Source organism: Quercus suber, unplaced genomic scaffold, assembly GCF_002906115.3.
Source record: "Quercus suber isolate HL8 unplaced genomic scaffold, Cork oak 2.0 scaffold_27, whole genome shotgun sequence".
Classification (NCBI taxonomy): Eukaryota; Viridiplantae; Streptophyta; class Magnoliopsida; order Fagales; family Fagaceae; genus Quercus; species Quercus suber.
Window position 1 is genome coordinate 2,049,892 of NW_027069492.1, and position 20,646 is coordinate 2,070,537.

Consider the following 20,646-nt stretch of genomic DNA (forward strand, 5'->3'; position numbering starts at 1 on the left):
CTACTGTTGAAATTTGCCGCAATGATTGTTGCATCATCCCAATCCACTGGTGCTTCCTTTAGCTTAATCTAGCCAACTTCAACAGCTTGCCAAACTTGTTCACCTAGAGCCTCCAAAAATACTTTCATACGAACTTTCCAGTACGCATAATTAGTGCCTTCAAATAAAGGAGATATGAATAAAGATTGTCCTCTATCCATGACAACAGAGGTCAAGGATCACACTCAAGAACTTAATCTAATTAGAGTGAACCCGCTTTGATACCACTTGTTGGGAAATTTAGACCCCGGTTGATAGAATTAACAATTTTAAATCCAAGTTGTTAATCAGATTTATTATGAATAAAACTTGTTAAAACAAACAAACATTAATACCATGTCAATAATGAATGCAGCGGAAAAGTAAATAAGACAAGATATGATGATCCAAGAAAACCAATGAAACAAACCAGTTTCACAGTAAAAAACCTGGGGGGAAACCTTCCTGAAAAGCAATCCACTATAGTAAAGAGAAGTTTCAGATCTAGTATAAAACTTTTGTCCCTAGACTCTACAATCGCCGTAGATGAACTCACAGCAAAACCTTCTGCCACTTTAGAACCTTTGAACTCTTCAATATATGAACCCCACCCTTTAATGTTGCACGGATCCCAATACGTGACAAAGCTCCTTTGTATGAATCCTAGTACGTGACTCACTCACCAACTTGAGGAAGAAGAATGTTGGCTGCAAAGTTCTTTACTTCATCAATAATGAAGATCAAGAAGCACTTGGTTACAAAACCCTAAGGCGTAAAGACGCAATAGCTTCTTTAAGAGAGAATAAGGCATCGGTCACCTTTTGCATATGTTCTCGTTGTATTCGCTCATGTGACGGCTTCTAAAATAAGCCTTATATAGGTCTAGGGTTGTGAGAAAAGAAACCCTACAAAAATACATAAGCTTGGCCCAAAAATCAGATCTGAAAATTCTGATTTCCCATAACCTCGATCGATCGGGAGGTGTCGAGCTTTAAACCTCGATAGATAGCTATCTGTCAAAAAACTATCGAGGAGCTATCGAGAAGATAGAAGATTTCTCGATCGATTCACCAGTTGTCGAGAAGGTGTCGAGATTGTGATAAGAAAACACCTTAAAAAGCTCGATAGATAGCCAGCTGTCGGGAGGTGTCGAGCAGCTGTCGAGCTATCTGTCTACAGGTGTCAAGCTATCTGTCCAGCTTTAATGAACACCTTTTCTTCACTTGTTTCTTGGTCTAATCTTCATGACTTTAATACTAGACTTAAATAACATGTTTCTTCAAGTATTAAACACAACTTAGATATACCCAAATACAAGTAAAGTGCATTTTGTCAAAGGATTAGCCAACTACATAAAAGCATGACATATGTTCTTAACATGTGAACCACATATGTCCTAACAATCATGACTGTAGGCCCAAGCACACTGAGATGAGTTTTGATAAGTTCACTAAGTTCATGAAGCGCATTGATGTCACATATATTCAATGGGTAGTGGAATGGTGGCGCATTTCAAGCATGGTCAGCCGCAGCTTTAAGGATAATTGTGTTCCTTTGGTTGGGCTTAGTTGTTGCTCCTACTACTCTACATGTTGCATTGCAAGGCAATTTAGTAACCATCAAGGAGCTCCTAGTGATGAAAGTTCCTTTCCTACCTTGCCATTTACTGAAAGGATCTTAGGCAAAATCCATGAATCTTGGCCATGACAATGGGTGACCAAAGGCATCTGCTTTCCTCAATTCGTTCATCAAACTTCGGGGCATAAGAATTGGCTATAGGCTGACATGAAGTGGGTTCCCATAGAAGAAAAAGCTTATAAGAGGTCCAACAAAAGAAAAAGGACTGACTGAGTACCTTGATATGCCCCAAATTTTACTTTTCAGCACTTTATGATTCTCATGTCTTTTCTTTTTGAATTTAATAAAGGATTGGAATGTTCCAAATCTCATATGAAAACAATTTATTATCTTTTAATTTAATCAATAAGAAAATCATCCATTTATTATCCTTGCTTATTGTCATTATTTTTTTTTCTTTTCTTTTTTTTCCAAGCCATGTAATTTTTGCCCATGACATCCTTATAGGAATTTTCATCATGCCCATGGTCTTTTCCCCTATCTTTTGCCTAGACCGTCCTTTTGGGTTTTCAATCTAGCAGGGCTCTTTTGCTTTAAGTTTTTCCTAGACTACGCTTTCGGGTTTTCAACCTAGTAGGCTTTTTTCTTTTTTCTTTTAAATGTTATATCTTCAGAGCCTATCCATATTGATTGGGTGAAGCATCTCTTCTCCATCCAAATCAGTAATTCTTGTAGCACCTCCTGATATGATTTTCTTGATAATAAAAGGCCCAAACCATCATGGCTTCATCTTCCCTCTTGGATCAAAAGTTTCATCTCTAAGAACTTTTAGGACCAAGTACCCTTCTTTAAGGTTTCTAGGTTTCACTTTTTTTGTTGAATATTCTAGCAATCCTTTTTTGGTTCCCTTATGCATGGTATTGTGCCCTAGCTCTTTTTTCATCTATCAAGGCCAATTGTCCATATCTTTCTTTCATTCAATCTTCCTCTAGGACCTTGGTTTCTACTAGTACTCTCAAAGATTGTATCTCTACCTCAATGGGAAGGACTGCCTCGCTTTCATAGACCAAAGAGTAAGGGGTTGCCTTAATCGATGCTCAGATAGAAGTTCTGTAACCCCATAAAGCGAATGGAAGTTTTTCAACCCAATCCTTATATATTACTACCATCTTGGCTAGGATGTTCTTGACGTTCTTATTGGCTGCTTCTACGGCCACATTAGTTTGTGGTTAGTATGGTGAAGACTTGTGAAGCTCAATGTTGTACAACTCCATGATCCTTCAAACCTCTCCCTCAAAGTGGGAGCCATTATCTGAGATGATCTCCTGTGGTACCCCGTATTGGAAAATGATGTTATTCTCAATGAAGCGAGCCACATGCTTGGCTTTCAATACGGAGTAGGAGGCCACTTCCACCCACTTGGTAAATTAGTTGATTACCACTAGAATGTACTCATGCCCATTTGAAGCCTTAGGGGCTATCCTTCCAATTATATATATGCCTTAGACCAAGAAAGGCCAAGGAGAGGTCATGCTGTATAGCTCACTAGGTGGCATGTGATTCAAGTTTGCATGTGTTTGGCAGTCATGGCAACTCTTCACAAAGTCTATACAAATAGTCTCCATTATATTCCAATAGTACCCCATCCTTAGGATCTTTTTGGATAGCAATCTATCATTTATGTGAGGACCACAAATCCCTTGATGAACTTCTTCCATAACCTTTCTGGCTTCCTCTTTCTTCAAACAACTGAGGTGTATACCATCATAGGATCTTCTATAATGCTATCCTCCACATAGGATATATTGCATAGCCATCATCCTTATTGAACGACGTTCTCTCTTATCGACACCATCAAGATACACTCCCAATTCCAAGAATTTCATGATGTCATAATACCAAGGAACTCCTTCTTCTTCTATAACCAAGATTGAAGACTTGGTTTTCCCCTTGTGTACTAGTTCATAACTCTGCTCGATCTCTAGGGGTTGTATCCATACTCCTTCGGGTATTTCAACTATGGAGGCTAAGGTAGCCAAGACATCTGCAAATTGATTCTGAGCCCCAGGGATGATAGTGTATTCAATCCTATCAAAGGTTTTCGTTAGGTCCTCTAAAATTGTTGATAGGGCTTCAAATATTCTTCATTTACCTTTCACAATTTTTGTGCTTGAGCTATAACCAAGGTTGAATCTCCAAATACCTCTACTTCTTTTACCCCCAATTCTTGGAGAGCTTCCATTCTAGCGATACAAACTTCATACTCTGCCATGTTATTAGCTGCCACAAAGTTTAACTTGATTGCTAAGGGCACATGAGATCCATCTACGGTGATTAAAAGTACTCCTATTACATTCCCATATTGGTTCACGGCTCCATCAAAGTACATTTTCCCTGCCCTTAGTTCAATATCCAAAATATCCTCATCTAGGAAATTCTCTTTTCCATCATCTACTTCTATGGGGTTCTTGGCATAAAAATTTGACACCGCGCCACATACTTCAAATCGAATTCTGCTAATAGGATCAACCATCTTGAGAATCTCCCACATAAGGCAGGCTTCACAAATAGATACTTCAATGGATCCATTCTAGCTACCATATCTAGAATGGTAGGACAATGTGTCTCAACTTTTGCACAACCCACATGAGTGCAAAACATGACTTTTCTATAGGCGTGTATCTAGTCTTATAATCATGGAATCTTTTGCTTAAACAGTATATTGCTCTCTCATTCTTATCATCGTCTTCTTGTGCAAGTATGCTTCTGACCGCATCTCCTATGATAGAGAGGCATAGGAGTAGTGGCTTTCCCTACCTTAGGGGTAGTAGGATGGGTGGATGGAGGAGGTATTCCTTGATAAGTTCAAATACTTTTTGACATTCATCGTTCCATGCATAACATTCATTCTTTCTTAGGAGCTTGAAGATAATCTCACAAGTGGAAGTGAGTTTGGCAACGAATCGGCTAATATATTGTAGTTAACCTAGGAATCCCCCTTATTTCCTTCTCACTCTTGGGTGGAGGCGACTCCAATATGGCTTTGATCTTGGATGGGTAAACTTCTATCCCTCTATCACTTACTAAAAAGCCTAGCAATTTCCTCGCTGTTACTCCAAAGGTACACTTTTGGGGAATTAACCTCAATCTATACTCCTTGATCCTCTCAAAGAACTTTCTCAAGTTAATGATGTGACCCTCTCTATCCTTGGATTTCACGATCATGTCATCTACGTATACCTCAACCTCGTTGTGCATTATGTCATGTAACAAAGTTGTAGCCATCCTTTGGTAAGTTGCTCCCGCATTCTTGAGTCCAATTGGCATTACCGTGTAGTAATATATTCCTCATTCTATGGTGAAGGTGGTCTTAGTCATATCTTCAGGAGCCATCTTGATTTGGTTATATCCTGAAAGGGATATCAAGGCACTATCAACCGTATTATCCACTAGGACATCTATGTGGGGAAAAAAATCATCCTTGGGGCAAGCTTTGTTCAAATCCCTGAAATCTACACACATCTTTACTTTTCCATCCTTCTTTGGTACGGACACAACATTGGCTATCCATTTAACTTGGTGTACGGGTTTGATGAACCCCACTTTCAACTGCTTAGTGACCTTTTCTTTGATTTTTAGAAGCCATTCGGTTCTCATACGCCTCAACTTCTTGAAATTTTGTGAGAAGTTTTTTAAGATCATTTCTTTCTTTTTCATTTAAGGTTGAGCCAATTTTAATTAAGCGTGAATTCTCATCATTGCCCAAATTAATAGTTTCAAAAGTTGGTTCCATAGGTTCAATTTTCCTTTTCCAATTGTTTATTAATTTCATTTTCAAAATCATTAGAATCATTTAAGTTCATAATTTCAATATTATGGGACATATAAAAAATAAGAAATTAGAATTCATCTTATTAAAAATGTTGAAAACTACATTGAAACTTGCATTACAAAATTTCTTTTCCCTAACCCAATTCCAATTATTGACGTGCCCCATGACGAATTCCCTCCTTCTTCTTTAGGGCGCATCGCTTTCCTTCTCATCCTCCTCTTCGAACAAAGTCTTCAACTCAACGAACCATTCCTCATCTTTTAGAGGCCCCCACATGCGTATAGCTTCAATTATGTCATATAGAAGTTCACCTTCGTTGGGGAAATCTCTTCCTACCTCGTCGAAAAACCAGTTGCCATCATCTTCACTCCAACAACTAATCACTCCATAATCTCCTTCCTCCTCTTTATCTTGGGTCAGTACAAGGTATTCATCATCGTCAAAAGGTGGGTCTGTGTTGCGTTCGAGCATGAAGCGAGCTGGGGTGACTTGAGTTGTCCCTGCTGTCGAGGTCCATTTTGGCTAGTTGTGATCCTACCACGATCCTGCATTTCCTAACTCAGAGAAATCGTTGACTTGGGCCCTCTTGCACATGGCATAGCAACTAACATGTAGATCTATACACATGAACAAGGCACGGAGTGCACAAAGATATAGATCTAAACATAAGCGTGACAAGGAGCACATAAACAAGTAGATCTAAGCATAAATATGGCAAAAAGTACCTAGGCATATGGATCTAAGCACAAACACAATATTTAGGAATATCTTAACCCAAGAAGGCCAGGCCAATATCATCAAAGCAGTAAATCATGACAAAAAGCAAGGAGACATGCTAGGAAAGTTATAAAACATGCTAGGAAGCAAGAAAAAGCAAAGATATACTATGGAAAGCAAATAAACATGTTATGAAGAAAGATAAAGCAAAGAGTATAGATTGTAGCTAAAAAGCTACATCTATACCCTTAAAACCTCAAGTCCAAGGTCCTAAGACAAAGGAAAGGAGAAAGAGTGTAAGAACATTACCTCTTGATTGTTGAGAAAAGAGAGAAATCAAAGATTTTTGGATGTGTTTGGGAGAGAATTTAAAAAGGAAAAGAGAGAGAATCTGCCCAGAAAAATGTTCCATTTTTTTTTTCTTGAGGGGGTATGGGGTAATTTATATTGATTTTGTGACTCTTCGGCTAACGACAGCCACTTGGAGCCAGCGGCCCTTTAGTGGCCGCTAGGTCCAATGTTGACATTAGTAATCCCCTGGTTCAATTTCAAATATATATTTGAAGTCCTTTTTGAACTTTGATAGTGTTGATCTTGGTGTTCCTAAAAAGCTTTGGATGTCTAATTTCCAAAACACTAAAGAAATTGAAATTATGATGATCGGATCAAAAGTAATGGCTTAGGAAGCGAGCTGATGCGGTTTGCACAATTTTCAAGATATCTTAACCATTTTAACTCCGATTTCGACCAATGAATAGTTGTTGAAAAAGGAATTTAATAGTCTTCGCAATGACGTTGGTCCTAACCCGTTCCGGAGGTTGGATCAAAATTAGGGTTTTTGGGGCTCTTGGGAGTCAACCTTGGGTCAAATTTGACAAAAATCACCAAGTAGCTCGGGTTTGATGCAGAAACATTAAAATGTTTTTTTGGAATGATTTTGACCAATTTTGACTTTCGGTCAACTTAGGATTGACCAGAGGCATTTTGGTCAACTTGACTTGAAATGGCACTTCAAGTGCTTTGATGCTCGAATGGATTATGTCACGTTAACCTAGATGTTTCCACGGCCCTATGGAAGAAAGTCTATATTTTTGAGATTTTCGAAGTATGACATGCAAATCAAGAGTAACCAAAATACGGTATCTACAATATATAATTAACTTTTATTTTTTATTTTTTATAGAAAGATTATATGTGATTGACTAATTATATATTCATTTGCTTTTTTGAATATGTGGGCTAACGATATTTGAACTAACAGTTATTGGGCTATCTTTATATTGTTCTTTGTTTGTCTTGGAGTGTATTGTTTGTGCACACATTGATTCGCAAGGCCCGTCCTGCAGAGAGAACCATACCCAACTCCCTCAAACTTGAAAAGCCTTAGTCCGAGTCTGCAAACAGCACAAAAAAGGCACCCAGAAAGGGTTTTTTTTTTTTTTTTTTTTTTTTTTAGAAATGCTATGTCGTATAACAGCACAAAAAAGGCACCCAGAAAGGGTTTTTTTTTTTTTTTTTTTTTTTTTTTAGAAATGCTATGTCGTAAATTAATGTGTAAATTCCAGCACATCTACGGGCTACATCACCTCACATGTCAAATAAAGCAAATTATTATTATTAAGAGGCAGGCAGTACAAGGAAGACCCCTTCTGGTTAGCACGAATACATGTTTCATGTAACAATGAACAGCAATCACAACAACCGAACTTGGGAGACCCTTGGAAGCCTTGCCTTCAAAAACCTGACTGATTTCTTTCTTCAAAAAGTTTACTTCTTTTTTTTTTTTTCCCTCTCTCTTTCAATTTATCATGTAGTTGGGGCACAATTACATCTTATTCTTTCTCATTAGAGCCTAAAGGGTGCTGATCTCCAATCCAATGTGATTATAGCAATCTCGAAAACTGCAAGTGTCTTCCTCTGATGCCATTTTAAGGAAAATTAGAATAAGTGGTCTCCAATTACCAGCATCACATTTTGAAAATGCAACAGAATAAATATACAATTGTGTTCTTTTGTTGCAACTAGATTACATATTCTGGAATACAAAATCCAGTGTTTTCATGCACTCACATGATCACATCTTTAATAAACACATCCAGGCACACATGGATATACATAAAATGTTCTATTGCTTACTCAAAAACTCTATTATACCCATCTGAATAGAGCTAATACATAAATTCCATCTAGAAGAGACGCAATGATTACACAAAGTAGCATAATGACCACAAAAAGATGGTTGTAGCAGACTTCTATTTTATATAACGCATGACACTGATTTTGCATTCATTCCAAGATGTCACCTAAATTGAATTCAAGTTTAAAAGAGCGGCATAAATTGCAAAACTCACAATATAGCATTGCAAGTCACTGCCAAACAGCTGCCTGTTACAGAAACAAATGGAGACATTTTAATGCAATCGCAACTGACTAGGGCTGTGATGGTGAAGGAGATGTAGGAGGCTTCAAATCTGGATACTGCAACCAGAGAGGAATAAAAAATAGAAGCAAGAATTAGTTCAGTAAATATACGGCAGAAATAACTCAATAAAAAGAATGTCTGCTTCAGGCAACAAATCAATATGAAGAAAATTTCAGTTAGAGCAATGCTAGAGACACAGCATTTGCTGAGGAGTCAATTTGTAGTGATGTAAGTATGTAATATCACTATCACATGACCCCACTCCTAACATTATGTTTATTGCTCACTAATCATATATGCCACCTCAATAGTTGTGAAACTTTTTATCTCACTAGACTTATTATTTCAGTAATTCAGGACCAAACACCCCCCCCCCCTCTCCTCTTTTAAAAACAACATTACATAAACAATTATGTCTAGTAGGATGTTACAAATCTATAGGGTAGAACTCACCCTTGAAAACTGGCTTGCAAGGGAGGGTGCTCAAGAGCTTATAAACACGATTATGCTTATACTTAATCCACTTGGGACACTAGGATCATAAGTGGTGGTATGTTATGATCCTAGCGTCCCACATGGATTAAGTATAAGCATAATCGTGTTTATAAGCTCTTGAGCACCCTTCTCTTACAAGCCAGTTTTCAAGGGTAAATTTTACCCATGGATTTGTAACATTTGGTATCAGAGTCAACCACCACTCCAAGTAATCGAGCGTAGCTCATTGAGTATCGGATCAAATGAGTTGCGGTTTTATGGTCGGATCTCAAAGGGTAGACCTAGAGGCTAGATTAAAATAACTAATAAGTGAGTAGAGCCACCAAAAGAGAAAGGGCATTGGGTCAGTGTTGCTAGAATGAGCCATCGTGAATGTCGGCTGCAGAATATGGTGGTATTATGATCCTAGTGTCCCATATGGATTAAGTATAAGCATAATCATGTTTATAAGCTCTTGAGCACCCTTCCCTTGCAAACCGGTTTTCAAGGAGAAGTTCTACCCATGGGTTTGTAACATAGGAGTCATATTTTCTATTCTCTTCAAATCTCTTTTTCTTCCTTTATTCCTTGATGGATAAAGGGCTAGGAAAAGAGAAGGTTTTTTTTTTTTTTTTTCCTTTTCTTAGTTATACCTAAAACTAAAACAATATCTTTCTCTAGTCTCCCTTCATCCAAACATACAGTTTAGCTAGCGATCTCAATATCAAAAGATAAACAACTAATTTGATCTTAGATTAAAGATGGAAAAGAAAGATTTACTTCATTTCAAATAGTAATTTTCTGTTTTGAAAAATTAAAACATTTGATTTGATCCCATTCCTAATAAAAGCAATTGATATGATTTATAATAGTTTTTTTTTTCTTTTTCTTTTTGTAATAGAATTATGACTTTCTGGTACTATTTAAGGGTTGTCAAGTGGGGTATATATATGTATTTGTGTTTATATATTTTACATATATTAAGATCATAATAAAATATACATATATGCATATATGAATACATACATCCATATTATATAATAAACTATAGGATAAAATTTGTATCTTACATGTGGTTGCAATAAGTGAATGTCGTCTTCTTATGTCATGTGGACAGTCTTTTATCCATTTATCTTAATCATTAAAGACTCATTATAAGTATATTAAAAGGATTTTTATTTTTTGGTTGAGAAAAAGTATATTAAAAGGATTAGGACAGTTTGCAATGGATGAAACTCCATTATTGAAGTTTCAGTAAGTTTAAAATACTAGTACGATTAAAATTTTGTTGCCAAAACAAAATTTTAATTATTTATTTTAAAAGACTTAACCATCTACCAAAATTTTAATTGAGTTACATTATACTTGTATCGTATGATTCAATGTAAGTGCTAAACATCGTACGACGCACTTTCAAGTTTCACCTTTTCGTTCACTAATTATTAACATAGTTTACTTTTAGGTAAAACTCTAATACAAAAGTTTCAAAATTTTAAAATATTACTTTAATCAAAATTTTATTACCACAAATTTTAAGAAATTTGAAATTGTTTTATTATTTAATTTAAATTATTTTTATCATTTACCAAAATTTATTATTTTAAAAAGAACTTGGTATTACATTTTTACTTCTACCATGTAATTTATTATTTCTACTATTTATTTTATTCAATTTTATGGTATAATATATAATTTTTTCTCTATATTCTATGGAAAATAATTTGTTCTCTCAAAAAATTAAACAATTTCTAAAATTGTTTTTCATTTATCTATCCCAAAAAATATATCATTTTTTATTATTTGGATTTGTTTGATTGATATTATTCATTTTTAGGTGGTCCATAGTTTGCTAAATTATGTCATTGGGCATTATATTTTCCTAATTTTTTTCATGTACAACTAAACTGTCTAAGTTTCAAATATATTATTCAAAATTTTCATTCTCTTAAAAGAGATTATTATATTTATAATTTTTTGTATCGTATGAGTAGTTTCGAACTATTGATTGAGTTTTGTTCACTGATATAGATGCATGAGATTGTAACTGCATATTTCTCAAAAATTCTCAGGAGACTATACCATATTATAAATTTAATATTTAAAATAATATGTAGAAAAAAGTAGACTTCATTTCTAAAATTGAACACTTCACCTATTGAAATGAAAGAAAATAATTTGTTTAACAACGTTAAGAGAACATGATCTAACAAACAAAAAAAATATTGACTAGATACACTTTCACTTATTAAGATTTAATTGCCTTTAACTGGACTTTCATATTGCATTTATTGTTGCTACATTCCTATTCAGCTTCCTCATTCACCACATCATTAGCTGCATCATTATTCTTTTTATTATTCACTTTTTACTTTTAATTTTTTGACAATATTAAATATATAAATATATTGTCTTTACAAATTCATTTTAGGTAATTTTAACTTAATATTCATCTATTTTAATTTTGATGCTATAACTAAATAATAAATCAATGAAAAATTAAAACAAAAATATTGTCTATACATATTCATCTTGGGCGGATTAATAGTTGATAGACATATTCAAATACATAGACAAGATTTTATTTTGATATAAATTCAAAATCTCACTTCCCAAATAACTAAGTATTATGTCAAAAAAAAAATCAAACAAAAGCTACTAAAGGGAGAGAGAAGACTTGTGATGGAAAACTAAACTCTCTCTCTCTCTCTCTCTCTCTCTCTCTCTCTCTCTCTCTCTGTGTATATATATATTTATATAAATCAGCAAGGGTGAGGGTTTTGAGGAATGATGAAAAACCGGCTGGAGCATTGCCATTTGAGTCGGAGTTGGTCAACAAGTGTCATGCTACGTAGGGGCCTATGTGTAGGAGTGGATTACCCCGGATATGCTTCTGACAAAGGGATAGATAGTGAACAGTAATTCTTTATCAGAAAAGCAAATGGTGAAGTGGAGACAAGATTTATAACAGCTCCTCCAGAAAAGAAAGACGTAGAAGCTATAGGAAGTCCCTTTCTTCCGTGGAAGGTTAGTGCCAACCTTACTGCACCAAAATGAAGATGAGTGTACCCTCACCCTTGCTGATTCAAGAGAACCCTTTGTGCTCCTTGTAATTGAGGATTCTGAATTAGACCTGTCAGAAAGAAGAGATTTGGAGAAACATTTTGACAGAATGTTAAAAAGATACTACTCTTTCAATGGCATGGATGATGTCAATGCCAAATATACTTTTCTCAATTCTCTTCCACAACCATTGGGAGATGAAAAACAAGGTTGACTTATTCACCAACCACTGACTCCAAATATCTGTTCACTCTTGACAATATCCCCCAATGATGTTCTTTGACCCAAACAGCCCCCCGTCCACCACCAATATTTCCTCCACCACCCTTGCATAGTGCTTTTTCTTCCAGGAATATTTTTTCCACAACCATTGGGAGATGAAACTCTTCGCATGATGAATCTCCAAAAGATTAAAAAAAAAAAGGTCCTAGAAACGTCTTCAGACATAATCCTTTCGCCAATTATTATATAAAGACTTGTCCGTACCATCGACCTTTCCTTTTTCCCCAATCTCTCCCTATCAAAGTCTTCAACCATTAGCCATAACACATCCAGACCATGGCAAAAACAAGGGTACACTCATCTTCATTTTGGTGTAGTAAGGTTGGCACTAACCTTCTCAAAGGACGAAGAGTCTCATGAAAAGTTACTCACTGAATTCTATAATTTGGTGAGATCTCAAGGGGTAATGCTTTCAGTAAACGAATACTGCAGACAGATGCTAGTGATGAATACTGGGCAGCAGCCCTTTTTGAAGAACTTAATGGCAAAAGAAGCATTTGTGGATATAAAAGTGGTGCATTCAAACCTTCAGAACTTCATTACCACTCCACTTTCAAAGAGATTCCAGCAGTCAAGCATGGGATTGAAAAATTCCAGTTCCATCTCCTTGGGCATAATTTTCTAGTAGAAATGGATATGTCTTCCTTTCCCAAAATGCTCCAGTTCAAAAGGAAAATGCTTCCACACCCTCAGTTACTCAGATTGTCAAATTGGTTTTCACAATGGTCTTTTCAAGTAAAACACATTAAAGGCAAAGATAATTTCATCACTGACTACCTTTCTAGAAAGCCTCCTGTCCTTAATACCACTATTATTCCTCCACCCCTGTGTGTATATCCTATTACTGATCCATCCTCATCCTCAAACCCTCCCTTGGCAGAACCTGATGATATCCTTACCATGATAGACACCCTCCCTCCAGAAATAAAAGACCACATAAAAACTTTGACTCTTCAAGCCAGATCCAAAAGAATCATTAGAACCCTTCATGAATACCTTAAAGAACACCAGTGTCACTTTCTAGCTGTTTTTCCTGACATAGACCAACCATGAAAAATCCCTTTTGCCTTTTGAGTAACCAATTGAAATGTTGCACATTACCTCTACATATGGTATTTACTCAATGAGTATTACCTATGTCTTCATTTTGAACCAGAATTCTACAGATATATTTTCCCTTATGGAAATAAATATTTTCACAAATTCCGGTTTGAAATCTTAAAAAATGACGCTCACAATGGTGAATGGATAATGTATCCAAAAATAGAACACCCAAAATTTGGTCATAAAGTCACTTCAGCATGTCTAGTAGCCAAGTTCAATTCCAAAAATGATATCTGGGCAGATGGAATTCTCCACCCTTCAGAGATGCATTAGGTTACTAATTCTGATGGTACTCTCCATACACATTCGGATGTTCATTGGGTATCCTGTTATCATGCACTCATAATAGCTGAATCTCTTAATAAAGGAATCCTCCCTGAAATAGTACCAACTGATCCAGATGTTTGCAGACAATAATGGCCACATGAAGATCACTGGGAAATGCCTAATCCTCTTGTGGGATATGATGACCCTCACTATCATAACTATGATCCAGATGATGTTGATGAAGAATGGTTCCAAGGAAGAGATGGATGGGATTAAATATTGTAAAAAGAAAAAAGAAAAAAGAAAAAAGAAAAAAGGTCCTAGAAACGTTTTCAGACATAATCCTTTATCTTTTACTATTCACTATCTATCCCTTTGTCAGAAGCATATCCGGGGTAATCCATTCCTGCACATAGGCCCCTACGTAGCATGACACTTGTTGACCAGCTCCAAGCAAGTCTCACCTCTTCAGCAGCTTATCCTGACATATGAATTAAGATGGTGGCAGATCCTTATCTGCTAGAAGCCTCTTCAAAGAGCTAGGCCCCAACCCTTATTATTGACATTTGTAAATCCATAAGCAAGGCCCCTACTTCTTTGATATGTATTATGCATGCTGTATTGTTTATAAATAGAGTCCTTGTAAGCCGGAGAAGGCAGAAGAGAGAGTTAAGAAACGCCTTCATAGCTAGACTAAAAGACCTCTGAGTCTCACATGTCTGATGTAAAAAAGTTTCTAAATCTAATAATATCGTTCACTTTATTGTATCTTGTTCTGTGTTTTAATCCTGATATCCATACTATCTTTTACACTTTCTTAGTGGCTTACGTGATTTACCAGTTTCTACGATTTGTCTATTTCATAATCTTCTTACACTCCCTGTTGTCTTCTAAGTCATGCTATATAATAGAATAACATTATATCCTTGTAAACTATCTTTATATGCAATAGGATAACATTTAACAATCATAGAAAAGAAAAAAAGATAATAACTTAAAAACTCAAAACACAAAACCAAATTGTATCAACCTAAAGTAGAATTCTAAATAACACAAATTCATCAATCTAAAGTAGAGATATAAAAAATAAAAATTCACACAAAAATAAAACATGAAAGAGAGAGAGAAAGTAATAAACCTTTTTCATGTGGGAAAATATGTATAGAATGGGAGAAAGAATCACATATTTATTCTAATAGAATGAGGATAAACAAAGCCAAAATAAAAGGAAGAGGAAGGGATAGATGAAGAGTAACATTAAGGTTGAGAGTAGTAGAGAGATGAGAAGGTAAAAGAGACGTTATGGTTGGAAATATTGGAGTGAAATTATTGAAAATAGGTAGATGATGTGGCCGCTAATGTGGCTTAATAGGAGCGTAGCAACAATAAATATTACGTTTTAACTTTTAGCTATATATATATATAGATTAGTTATTTAATTAGTTCTCTCTCTCTCTCTCTCTCTCTCACACACACACACACACACACACACATATTAACATCCCATTGTAGCAAACCTCCTAAGCGTCTAAGCCTACACTCATCATACCAGGCACAGGACACGAGCATATAGTATATTTTCGTTTTTCATATCTGTAACACAAACCCAATCCTACCACAGTCCAGATATAAACTTGATTAAGACTTGCCCAAAACCCCAGCTACCCTGATAGTAAACAGTTCTCATACTTCAAAAAGTGGCAGAATAATTAGCCACTAGTGAGTAGTTTAAGAGCTTCAAATCCTAAGCACATAAAGAGTGGAGCAGAAACATTATATTATAGAGCTATAGAGAGTGAAAGTGAGAATTACGTATGGATATGGAGAAAGTGATTTTGAAAATCCAGGAAGCGATTCTGCTTTAACTTCTGGTTTTGGCACTGAATTTATGTCAGGAATAGGTTGTCCAGCTGTTTCTACTTTTGGCTCAGGAGCTCCTTCTGATTTTTGTACAGCATTATTAGTTGTAGCAGGCTCTAGGCTTGCCTCGGCAGGTGCAGGAAGAGCATTTCTAGGTACAGTTGTTGGTAGAAGAGCTTTTCCAATTTCCTGAAATTCCAAGTAATTTAGGATAGATAGAGGATATAATTATAAAGGGTCCGGTTAACATATGCCCTTAGGGTATACATTAATAATCTATTTTATGAAATTTTTTATGGGCAATTGAAAAAGCTGTAAAAAAAGTTGGTCACTTTTTCATTTTTCTATAAAAGGTTTCCTAAAACAGTTTATTAATGTATGCTTAGGCATACATTACTAAAACCCAATTAGGAATAATATTAAAAGGATTCATTTTTGAATAATTCTTATTAAATAGATGAAAGAGCAACAGATAGTGATTTAGCAAGTATGCTCCAATACCATAAACATATATACAACTCTGCAAACGTATTGTCCATTTTACTTTCCAGGAAAAGTAATGGAAACACAGATTTCACACAAATATCACACACCTTTATTTCATTAACAAGCTCTTTAGGGGCAATCTTTGTGTTCAAAAGCTCATCAACTTCTTGTAGGGTTTCCTTCCGATCCTGTCATGCAAAGCAATTCAGCTAAGCTCCAATCTAGACTAGGACTATATCATTTTACTGATACAAAATTTCTGTAACTCTACACCACACAATGACCTGCCTCTATCATCAGAAAAATCAATAAATTTTGCAAGCTGGATGAGCCATACAAATTGAAATTATCATAAGATCTGTATTCCACCTCAGTGAGACCAATGTAGTCTCAACCATAAGACACTAACACATGCTGTAGAATAATGTTGGCCATCCAAATCTGGGCAATGCGTGGTAGCTTCAAAGGTAGTAAGAATATAATTTACGGTGACAAGTATCTTCATTAAACATTATAACAGAAAATATTACAGAAAGGTTTTGGCAACTCACCTCAGCAAATAGGAGTTTCTTGCTCACAAACTGAACAAGAGCAGCTGAGCCTACAACTTGGAGTATTGTTTCTACCTAAAAAAAATAGAGAAAAATCATAAAATGCAGATGCTTATCACAAAAATATGTCGCATTGAAATTCAAATCAAATAAGAAGAATATAAAATTAAGAGAAACCAATTAAAAAAGCATTATCAGCCCAACCTCTGAAAAGGCCAATAAACCTAATCCAGTGGCTGCAGCAATCCCAAGGATGAGAGAAAGAGAATCTGAACCCTCCTGCACATTAATTGCCATCATAAACCTTATAGTGCTCATTTTAGAAACCATGTAAAAAACTTTTCAAAGAAAACAATATGCTGAAGGTAGAATATCCTAATGTTTCAGCTTATGCAATAACTTTATGAGGGTAACAGAATAATATATATAATGATGTTGAAATATATTTACTCTTCAGTAAATTAAAAAAATAGTACTTTAGGCCAAAGGACAGTTATTCTCCACGTGAAAAATAAATGCGTTCTAGCATCATTAAGAAGAAAGGAAACTCGTCAGAATTAGAACAATTCATATAGCCATTAAAATAAAAGAATTATCTTTTATTCCCCAAGTTTAGCAAGCTTATAGTATTAGTATTTATGGTTCAAAAACTAATATGAAAGATGATTTCCCTGTTCTGAATGAACCAGATATAAAATAATATGTTTAGGATAGTTGTTTAACACATCAACTCAACAGAACAAACCTTTTAATTTCAAAAAACTTCATACTCCTAAAAATGCCATCATTGATCAACACATCAGCTACAATAAAACTTCACTTTTTTGAAATTATGATAGATTAAGAACCAAAAAGAAAGAAAAGGCTACAGAATCAAAGGTCAAATGGGCATCCAAAAGTTCACAAGACAAGTTTTTCAGTTACACAGTAATTTTGATTATTTAGTAAACATATAACTAAAAGCTTAGAAACATACTCCAACTGCACCGCCAATAGCATCTGTCAAATTGCTAAAATCAAGACTCAACGCTTTCCTTGGTGGTATCCAAGGAAGGCCACTATTCTGCAAAATTACAAGTCATGTCAAAGTTTTTGTGTCAAACACACTAAGATATGGATTTCAATAACAACGTATTCAATGTAAACAGAATAAGAAGAAAGGGAAGACCATCCATCCTCGGGGTCCTTCTGCACCATCTTTTATTGCATATGCAGCTTTGAATCCATTTACAGTGACCAACTCTGCAACCAGTTCCGAATTTCCATCAAATCTGGCTTCATCACAAATTCAAAAACATTACTTCCATATATTAGCCCTTAGATTAACAAACATAAAGTCAGAAATTGACAGATTTTCGAGACAATCAGAAAGCATGTGAACAATAAAGAGGGAAAGAGATGATTGATTGATCTGAAATTTTGAATTAACTAAAGTTATGGTTATTTAACTGTCAGAATTAGTTAAAAAGTAATTATGATGCAGGCTGCAGTTATCAACCCAAGAACAACAATCCTTGAAGAGGAAAAAAATAGTTTTACTTTTATTTAATCGCTAATTCAATAATGAAACCTGCATGATTGGGGAATGAATATCACACATGTAGATTCTCACTCACACCAATTTTTGGCTAATTTTATTTTAATCAACTCCGTCAGCTTCAATAAACACCCCCACCAGGAGAAACAAATAAGAAACATGTGCAAGGAACAGTTTGGAATCCTCACTTAGGAGTGTTATAGAATATCCATAAATATACACATTTCAGGTAGATGTTGTAAGTCATTTTATTTTAGTGCAGAATCAATTGAAGTAAATAGATTGAAAAATTCTGAGCATGTACATAATTAGGTTATTTCAGTTCTGGACATAGATATGGTTCCACTTTAATATCGTCCAATTTTATATATTGAAAAAGGCAAAAATCAATGATATTTGAACTGTTGACACTAGGGATCCTAACATTATCTATTAAGAAAGCTAAATTTCAGAATGGAAAATCTAAGTGCTGCATGTAGAAAAAGAACATTATTCTAGTGAATTTCTTATATCTTTCTCTTAATTATCCATATGAACTGAATAAAAGATATGCCGTATAATTTAGAAAACAAAATGAGGGAGAAATTATAAAAATTGGTCTTAAATTCTTACTTGTCTAAAATGAACAATGTGGTATTTTCTGGTTCCTTAAACTTTGAAGAAAGCTTCTTCAAGAACCCAGGCTTATCCTCGCCTTTGTAAACAATAGATACTGGCTTCTTCCTCAAACCCCGGATATCTGGACTACCCACTTTCCTAAATTCCACTGGTGCTCTTATATCAAGCAACTGAGCATTGGCTTCTTCACCTATTTTTGCATAAGCATTTTTGGCAGACTCAACACCCCATGGCTTTGGCTGCTTCAGAAGCTGAGACAAAACCAAAGAAACCGCCAGAATGGTGGCACCACCGGCTATAACTACAGGATTCTCTGTCCCAAAACTTATAACACTATCCAGAACCCCACTTGCATCAAAATCCCCAGATGATGAGGCATTCACAGACTTTTGAAGTGCTTCCTCATATGATAAAGCTCTAGCAATCCCAGTATTAAGAAATGAAGATGCAAGGACCAGACTTCCTTGAAAACCCCTTGATAAACATTGTTGTAAAGTTGGTGGGTTGGTACACAAAACAGCAGAATTAGAGAATTTAAGTGGAAAAGTCGTAGGTAGTGATGAGAGTTTTCTGGGTTCTATTTTTCTTTCACAAAGAACAGACAAGGGGGTCAAGCTTGCTGCATTGAGGGCCTCCATGGCATAATTCTTCTATGTCATAGACTTTCTGTGGCTCTCAAATTAGTGATGGAAAAGCTTGAACCACCATACAAACAGAGAGTTTGTTTCTTTGCTTCTAGGCTGACAAGCCTAACCTTAGCTTCAGTGATTTGGTTTGGCAGGATGTTTTTTTTTTTTTTCTTTTTTGAGTGGAGGAAGGTGCTGACATGGCATGGGAGATGAGCTTTGTACCAGTTGCTGTATGGCACGTGGCAAGTGAAGATGAGAGGTTTGGTGATCACGGATGGAGGCTGCTGATAGTTTGATCACTTTCGGTTGTGTGTGGCTAAGAAAGAAAGAAAGAAAGAAAGAAAGAACTGTCCACAAGGCAACAAATATAAATATATATATACAGTACATGCTGGCTGCAGTACTATTACCATATGAGATTACAATTATGAGATTACAATTACGAGATATTACCATATGAGATTACAATTAATTAACCCGTTAATCGAATATTTATATATATATATATATATATATATATATGTATATATACAGACTACTGTGATTCCACTTGTTTGGGTTCAGAGCTTTGTACAAGCTTGGACAACTAAAATTTTAAAAATAAATAAAATAATTAAATTTTCCGGGTGGGTTAAGCTCTTCTCAGTTTTAGGCTGTATCTCAGATTATATTATATACCAAAGTTCTTAGGTTAGGTATTACTACAATTTTGATGGAAGTGGAGCCCCTATTATTCCTGAGTAGGGGTGGCAAATGGGCGGGTTGGGTCATAAATGGGTTGGGTGTGTAATTACCCATTTATCCATTTATAACCCGTTTATATATAAATTAATTGTCCATTACCAACCCAACCCATTTAATTAGTAACCCACCCATTTAACCCAATATGACCCAAATACTTCTAAAACTACTTGAATACCCTATTGACCTCCAAAATTACCAAAATACCCTTAAATACCTAAAATGATACAAATACTCCCTACACTTTCAAAATTACCAATATACCCTTGGACATCCAAAATTATCCCCAAAATCTTTAAAATGAACAAAATACCCATGAAACCTCTAAAATGACCAAAATACCCCTGATATCTCTAAAATCACCATACATGCTTAAAAACCACTAAAATGACCAAAATATCTCCAAAATCTCTAAAATGACCAAAATACCCCCAAAAACCCAAAAAATGACCAAAATACCCCCGAAACCT

At 35.3% G+C, this 20,646-nt stretch overlaps 2 protein-coding genes across 2 annotated transcripts; both read right to left on the reverse strand.

Moving 5' to 3' along the window:
- Positions 1 to 3,751: 3,751 nt before the first annotated feature.
- Positions 3,752 to 4,923, reverse strand: LOC112036481 (uncharacterized). Its single transcript, XM_024069323.1, has 2 exons — positions 4,583 to 4,923; positions 3,752 to 4,109 (listed from the first exon to the last, which is right to left on the reverse strand). The coding sequence occupies exons 1-2, from the start codon at positions 4,921 to 4,923 to the stop codon at positions 3,752 to 3,754; spliced, it is 699 nt and encodes a 232-aa protein (XP_023925091.1).
- A 3,194-nt stretch (positions 4,924 to 8,117) lies between these two features.
- On the reverse strand, positions 8,118 to 19,740 carry LOC112036501 (rhodanese-like domain-containing protein 4, chloroplastic). Its single transcript, XM_024069340.2, has 8 exons — positions 18,801 to 19,740; positions 17,820 to 17,922; positions 17,628 to 17,714; positions 16,856 to 16,930; positions 16,652 to 16,726; positions 16,208 to 16,288; positions 15,567 to 15,803; positions 8,118 to 8,623 (listed from the first exon to the last, which is right to left on the reverse strand). Exons 1-8 carry the CDS (start codon positions 19,442 to 19,444, stop codon positions 8,576 to 8,578), a joined length of 1,350 nt encoding a protein of 449 aa, XP_023925108.1. The 5' UTR covers positions 19,445 to 19,740; the 3' UTR covers positions 8,118 to 8,575.
- Between the last annotated feature and the right edge of the window lie 906 nt (positions 19,741 to 20,646).

Excerpts from the sequence above, each read along its gene's own strand:
- LOC112036481 (XM_024069323.1), bottom strand. The coding sequence starts at position 4,923 with ATGCCAATTGGACTCAAGAATGCGGGAGCAACTTACCAAAGGATGGCT. Across the intron at positions 4,110-4,582 it reads GAAATAAGGGGGATTCCTAG|AATTCGATTTGAAGTATGTG; the intron begins GTTAACTACAAT and ends TCCTATTAGCAG.
- LOC112036501 (XM_024069340.2), bottom strand. The coding sequence starts at position 19,444 with ATGGAGGCCCTCAATGCAGCAAGCTTGACCCCCTTGTCTGTTCTTTGT. Across the intron at positions 17,923-18,800 it reads ACATTGTTCATTTTAGACAA|ATTTGATGGAAATTCGGAAC; the intron begins GTAAGAATTTAA and ends TGATGAAGCCAG. Across the intron at positions 8,624-15,566 it reads CACTTTCTCCATATCCATAC|TATCCAGATTTGAAGCCTCC; the intron begins GTAATTCTCACT and ends CTCTGGTTGCAG.